Genomic DNA, 6,981 nt, shown 5'->3' on the forward strand with positions numbered 1-6,981 from the left:
TCCCTGTCTGTCTCCCTGTCTGTCTCCCTGTCTGTGTCTCCCTGTCTGTCTCCCATGTCTGTGTCTCCCTGTCTGTCTCCCATGTCTGTGTCTCCCTGTCTGTCTCCCTGTCTGTGTCTCCCTGTCTGTCTCCCTGTCTGTCTCCCATGTCTGTGTCTCCCTGTCTGTCTCCCATGTCTGTGTCTCCCTGTCTGTCTCCCATGTCTGTGTCTCCCTGTCTGTGTCTCCCATGTCTGTGTCTCCCATGTCTGTGTCTCCCTGTCTGTCTCCCTGTCTCCCATGTCTGTGTCTCCCTGTCTGTCTCCGTGTCTGTCTCCGTGTCTCCATCTCCATGGATCTCCGCTTGTCTGTGTGCGTATCTTCATGTCTTCATATCTTCATGTCTGTGTCTCCGTGTGTCTCTCCGTGTCCGTCTCTCCGTGTCCGTGTGTCTCTCCGTGTCTGTGTGTGTCTCTCCGTGTCTGTGTGTGTCTCTCCGTGTCTGTGTGTGTCTCTCCGTGTCTGTGTGTGTCTCTCCGTGTCTGTGTGTGTCTCTCCGTGTCTGTGTGTGTCTCTCCGTGTCTGTGTGTGTCTCTCCGTGTCCGTGTGTGTCTCTCCGTGTCCGTGTGTGTCTCTCCGTGTCCGTGTGTGTCTCTCCGTGTCTGTGTGTGTCTCTCCGTGTCTGTGTGTGTCTCTCCGTGTCTGTGTGTGTCTCTCCGTGTCCGTGTGTGTCTCTCCGTGTCTGTGTGTGTCTCTCCGTGTCCGTGTGCGTCTCTCCGTGTCCGTGTGTTTCTCTCCGTGTCCGTGTGTGTCTCTCCGTGTCCGTGTGCGTCTCTCCGTGCGTGTGTCTCCGCGTGTCTCCGTGCGTGTGTCTCCGTGTCTCCGTGTGTGTCTCCGTGCGTGTCTCCGTGTCTCCGTGCGAATCTTCTCAAGACACATCTGTGAGTACACACACACACGCACGGCATTATGGGTAACGGTCTCAGGTTGAACCCTGAAAAGAGTGGGTGGGTGATTGTGTGAGTGAATGAGTGGGTGGGTGATCGTGTGAGTGGGTGCCTGAATGAGTGGGTGGGTGATAGTGTGAGTGGGTGAGTGAATGAGTGGGTGAGTGAATGAGTGGGTGGGTGATAGTGTGAGTGGGTGAGTGAATGAGTGGGTGGGTGATCGTGTGAGTGGGTGCCTGAATGAGTGGGTGGGTGATCGTGTGAGTGAATGAGTGGGTGGGTGATAGTGAGTGGGAGGGTGACTGTGTGAGTGGGTGAGTGAATGAGTGGGTGAGTGAATGAGTGGGTGAGTGGGTGAGTGAATGAGTGGGTGAGTGAATGAGTGGGTGAGCGAGTGAATGAGTGAGTGAGCGAGTGAATGGTTGAATGAGTGGGTACAGTACATCTACACAGAAGCACTCACAGTACCAGCTGTATTACTTTGTATAGTGGAGCTGGGCGGTAAACGTTTACGGCAACATTCAACAGGAGCAATGTCGCGCCGTAAACACTTCACAGTACAGTGGCCGCGCTGCTATTTTGTACTGTAGTGCAGCAGTGCACTCTGGGTACAGTAGTAGGGACAGTGTAGCGCGTCACTGGAGCTCAGCACGGTCGTTATGGGAACCGCAGCTCACACTGTACAGCCGAGGCGCTGAACGAGACGGTGCAGAGCCGGGTACAGTGGGGTACAGTGCTGTACAGTGAGTGGTGTACAGTGGTGCAGTCGTGTACAGTGGGGTACAGTGCTGTACAGTGGTGTACAGTGGTGCACAGTTGATAGTGGTGTACAGTGTAGTGGTGTACAGTGGTGTACAGTGGTGTACAGTGGTGTACAGTGGGTAGTTTTGTGGGACAGTGGGGTACAGTGGTGTACAGTAGGTACAGTGAGTACTCACAGCTGGCTGGCCTCTCTCCGTAGCGACGCAGCATCTGGTCGTGGTTGAATTTCACGAAAGCATCGTACTGCTCTACACGGGGGTGACACGGGGGGGGTGACACGGGGGGAGAGACACGGGGGGGAGAGAGACACGGGGAGAGAGACACGGGGAGAGAGACACGGGGAGAGAGAGACACGGGGAGAGAGACACGGGGAGAGAGACACGGGGGGAGAGACACGGGGAGAGAGAGACACGGGGAGAGAGACACGGGGGGAGAGACACGGGGGGAGAGACACGGGGGGAGAGACACGGGGGGAGAGACACGGGGGGAGAGACACGGGGAGAGAGACACGGGGAGAGAGACACGGGGGGAGAGACACGGGGGGAGAGACACGGGGAGAGAGACAGTGGTGGGTGAGTGGTGGGTGAGTGGTGAGGGTGAGTGGTGGGTGAGTGGTGGGTGAGTGGTGGGTGAGTGGTGGGTGAGTGGTGGGTGAGTGGTGGGTGAGTGGTGAGTGGTGGGTGAGGGTGAGTGGCGAGGGTGAGTGGTGGTGAGTGGTGGTGAATGGTGGTGAGTGGTAAGTGGTGGGTGAGGGTGAGTGGTGAGGGTGAGTGTGGTGAGTAGTGAGTGTGTAGTGGCGAGTGGTGGTGAGGGTGGTGAGTGTTTAGAGTGGTGAGTGTGTAGAGTGGTGAGTGGTGGTGAGGGTGAGTGGTGGTGAGGGTGGTGAGTGTTTAGAGTGGTTAGTGTGTAGAGTGGTGAGTGTGTAGAGTGGTGAGTGTGTAGAGTGGTGAGGGTGAGTGGCGAGGATGAGCGAGTGGTGGTACCAGAGAGTTTGCTGGTGAGTGGTGAGGGTGGTGAGTGTGTAGAGTGGCGAGTGGCGAGTGGCGAGGATGAGCGAGTGGTGGTGAGGGTGAGTGGCGAGTGGCGAGGATGAGCGAGTGGTGGTACCAGAGAGTTTGCTGGTGAGCACCCCTTCGTACTCCTCCCGGAGCGAGTCCTCCCGCTCCCGCACGGCTCGCTCACAGATCAGAGCCACCTGGCGCAGGGTGAGCAGCGGTGAGGAGTGGTGAGCTGGGGGGGGGGCGGCGGTGGCGGCGCTGGCGGGGGGGGCCGGGGGGCCGGTGAGGAGGAGGAGGAGAGGGCCCGGGGGGGCCCTGTGGGGGCACGACGCCGACAGGACGGCGGTGGCGGCGATGGGCACGGAGCGGAGACACGGGGACACGACGCCTGGGGGAGAGACACAGAGACACGGTGAGAAACAAAGACACGGGGACACAACGCCTGGGGGAGAGACAGAGACACGGTGAGAAACAGAGACACGGGGACACAACGCCTGGGGGAGACACAGAGACCCGGTGAGACACAGGGACACGGTGAAACAGAGACACAGGGACACGGACACAATACCTGGGGGAGAGACACAGAGACACGGTGAGACACGGGGACACGGTGAGACCAAGACAAGGTGAAACAGAGACACAGAGACACGGTGAGACACAGGGACACAATGCCTGGGGGAGAGACAGAGAGACACGGTGAGACACGGTGAGAGACACAGTGAGACACAGTGAGAGACACAGAGAGACACAGAGAAACACAGACACAGTGAGACACAGTGAGACACAGAGACACGTGAGAGAGACACAGTGAGAAAGACAGTGACACAGACACGGTGAGAGACAAGAAACACACAGAGGCACAGTGAGACACAGTGAGACAGTGAGAGACAGAGGCACAGTGAGACACAGACACGGTGACAGAGACACGGTGAGAGAGACAGCGACACAGAGGAGGGTTCAGTGTTGGAGGGCTCCAAGTACTAACCACACACACACGCACGCACGCACACACACGCCCACACACACACGCATGCACACACACACGCGCACACACACGTGCGCATACACGCGCACACACAGACACACGCACGCATACACGCGCACACACACACGCACACACACACGCACGCACACACACACACACACGCACGCACACGCATACACACACACACGCACGCACACACACACACACACGCACCCAGGTGCTCTCTGCGCTGCTAACCTGCGTCTCCGTGGAGACTCTGGGGGGCTGGCGGGGGGCTGCCGGCCTCCATCTGCTCCGAGGGGGGGGAGGGGGGCGGCGAGGGGGAGGGGGGAGAGGGTGGGGGGCACGCCGGGGAGACAAAGGCGGCCGGGTCCAGGTGCTTCCTGCGCTGCAGACGGCGGAACTCCTGCCGGATGCTGGCCACCAGTTGCTCTGTGAGAGACAGGGAATGGGGAGGGTGGAGAGGGGGAATGGGGAGGGTGGAGAGGGGGAATGGAGGGGGAGTAGTGAGGGAGACAGAGAGAAAGGGAGAGACAGGGAATGGGGTGGTAAGGGGGCAGGAGGAATACGGAGAGATGGAGAGAGAGGGGGAAAGGGAGGGAGACGTAACATAGTGCAGGCCCCACCCTCTTAGTGGCACGCTCCAGTCTCAGCAGCAGCGTCTCCAACTCCTCCTCTGAGTGAGCAGCTATTACCAAATCATCGGCATACATAACGTGGTTGACCAATAGGGAGCCATCCCTTGATAGCACCCGGGCATCGATCAGCCTCCCATTGTATCTGTACCAAATGGAAATTCACCCGGTACAGCTATTGAAGGCTTCACGAACTACGCGGTCAAAATAGATGTTAAATAATGCACCCCTTGGTGAACAGGGATTGTCTCCGACTCCCAGCCACGTAGTTTTACCCGGGGGCCTGTCCACCATCATGCAGGCCCTTGATTGTGGGCACAATCAGGGACTCCGAAAGCACGAAGAACAACAACCCGGAACCTGGCCTGGTGATGGCATCCCGTGCCGTGACCAGGTCAATAACAGCAGAGGCGTCTTATTGCCGGAAAGGGTCAAACCGATTCCTCTACGTTGATCGTGGCGGCAAAGGAGGTCCCAAGATGGAGCTGCTCACCCCGAGCTCTCAACGTCCTCAACCGCTCCTGGGCCTCCCCTAGGTCGACTCGGCCTCAAATGAGTACCTGGTGCGGTGTGTAAACATCGCCACTGGGGAGACTAAAGCGGCACGGCGTGGTGCTGGTCTCGCGCTGTTTGAGACTCGGCTCTAAAGAAAGCTGCCTCTGGGTGTGGACCAATCCGTTTCAGAGACAATTCATCACCGTAAACTACCAGAGCGTGGGTTGTGTGTGCATGTTCACCACATGTACCGTGTGTAGTTAATGCATTGACATGATTACTCGCACAATGTTTCAGTTTGGCGTTTATACATCTTGGCACAAGTGTTTCATTGCCAGAAAAGGTAAAACTTATTCATAGACCCGAGTCCTGTTGGAATTCCATAACACCTCTGCTGTAGTACTAGGTTTTTACCCTATAAACTGGTACAAATCTGACACCTTTATACAAGGCATCATGTTTGCAATAACCACAACACAAGCAGTCAAATGCAAACAAAAAGAAACAACTCTGATAATGATATGCACTGTCCTTGAAGTTGATTGGTCCACACCCGAGACAGCTTTTCTTAGAGCCTAGTCCCCATTGGTGTTGGACCAGATGACGCCAAAAGGAGCACAACTCTGCTGTAGCACACAATGTGGCATCCGTGCAGGACCACCCTGGCCTGAAACCACATTGGGGCTCCGCAAGCCTCTCCTCAGCCCGTTGCCTGGCAGGAGGCAATGTTGAACTATAATCCTTGCCAGGGCCTTGCCCGGCATCACACGGAGGAGGGAGATGCCCCGGGTAGTTGTTAAAGTTTGTGCAATCCCCCTTCTTAAAGAGGGCATGCTATTGGGGCATCCTTCCACATGCAATGAGCACGGTTGGCTAAGTATGGTGCAATAGAAATTCAACGTGGACGCACATTCCAATCCTGTGGAACCCATCCCCGCTGTGGTCCAGGCAGTGAAGGAGTGGGTGGGCGAACGGACGGGTGAGGTGGTTGAGTTGAGCCATGATGAACCTCCGTCTCTCTCCCTCACAGAGAGACCCAAACAAGCTTCAAGGTGTTGTGTTACCTGTGGTGAGTAGGGGTGAGTGACTAGGTGAGTGGTGAGGGGGTGAGTGGGTGGGTAGATTAATAAGTGGGTGGGTGAGTGTGTGTGTAAGTGGGTGAGTGGATAAGTGGGTGGGTGAGTGGATTAATTAAGTGGGTGGGTGAGTGAATTAATTAAGTGGGTGGGTGTGTGGGTGAGTGGATTAATAAGTGTGTGGGTGAGTGTGTGGGTGAGTGGCTTAATAAGTGGGTGGGTGTGTGGGTGAGTGTGTGGGTGAGTGTGTGGGTGACTAGGTGAGTGTGTGGGTGAGTGTGTGGGTGAGTGGGTGGGTGAGTGAATTAATAAGTGGGTGAGTGGATTAATAAGTGTGTGGGTGAGTGTGTGGGTGAGTGGCTTAATAAGTGGGTGGGTGTGTGGGTGAGTGTGTGGGTGAGTGAGTGACTAGGTGAGTGTGTGGGTGAGTGTGTGGGTGAGTGGGTGGGTGAGTGAATTAATAAGTGGGTGAGTGGATTAATAAGTGTGTGGGTGAGTGTGTGGGTGAGTGGCTTAATAAGTGGGTGGGTGTGTGGGTGAGTGTGTGGGTGAGTGGGTGGGTGAGTGACTAGGTGAGTGTGTGGGTGAGTGGGTGAGTGTGTGGGTGAGTGAATTAATAAGTGGGTGAGTGAATTAAGTGGGTGAGTGTGTGGGTGAGTGGATTAATAAGTGTGTGGGTGAGTGTGTGGGTGAGTGGCTTAATAAGTGGGTGGGTGTGTGGGTGAGTGTGTGGGTGAGTGTGTGGGTGACTAGGTGAGTGTGTGGGTGAGTGTGTGGGTGAGTGGGTGGGTGAGTGAATTAATAAGTGGGTGAGTGGATTAATAAGTGTGTGGGTGAGTGTGTGGGTGAGTGGCTTAATAAGTGGGTGGGTGTGTGGGTGAGTGTGTGGGTGAGTGAGTGACTAGGTGAGTGTGTGGGTGAGTGTGTGGGTGAGTGGGTGGGTGAGTGAATTAATGTGGGTGAGTGGATTAATAAGTGTGTGGGTGAGTGTGTGGGTGAGTGGCTTAATAAGTGGGTGGGTGTGTGGGTGAGTGTGTGGGTGAGTGGGTGGGTGAGTGACTAGGTGAGTGTGTGGGTGAGTGGTGGTGAGTGTGTGGGTGAGTG

General features: G+C 56.2%; 1 protein-coding gene across 1 annotated transcript; it reads right to left on the reverse strand.

The window, feature by feature from the left end:
- Positions 1 to 486: 486 nt before the first annotated feature.
- Positions 487 to 4,603, reverse strand: LOC133360678 (akirin-2-like). The gene is made up of 6 exons (XM_061579469.1): positions 4,582 to 4,603; positions 3,909 to 4,103; positions 2,796 to 3,074; positions 1,865 to 1,936; positions 887 to 918; positions 487 to 844 (listed from the first exon to the last, which is right to left on the reverse strand). The coding sequence occupies exons 1-5, from the start codon at positions 4,601 to 4,603 to the stop codon at positions 908 to 910; spliced, it is 579 nt and encodes a 192-aa protein (XP_061435453.1). The 3' UTR covers positions 487 to 844; positions 887 to 907.
- Between the last annotated feature and the right edge of the window lie 2,378 nt (positions 4,604 to 6,981).

Source organism: Lethenteron reissneri, chromosome 69 (assembly GCF_015708825.2).
Source record: "Lethenteron reissneri isolate LAM-NWPU_2019-01 chromosome 69, ASM1570882v1, whole genome shotgun sequence".
NCBI classification, from domain to species: domain Eukaryota; kingdom Metazoa; phylum Chordata; class Hyperoartia; order Petromyzontiformes; family Petromyzontidae; genus Lethenteron; species Lethenteron reissneri.

What these genes read in the sequence shown, in the direction of transcription:
- LOC133360678 (XM_061579469.1), bottom strand. Translation starts at nt 4,603, where the DNA reads ATGATGGTGGACAGGCCCCCGG. An exon ending in GATGGTGGACAGGCCCCCGG is followed by an intron (nt 4,104 to 4,581) that starts GTAAAACTACGT and finishes TGTCTCTCACAG; the next exon opens with AGCAACTGGTGGCCAGCATC. An exon ending in GCTCACCAGCAAACTCTCTG is followed by an intron (nt 1,937 to 2,795) that starts GTACCACCACTC and finishes ACCCCCGTGTAG; the next exon opens with AGCAGTACGATGCTTTCGTG.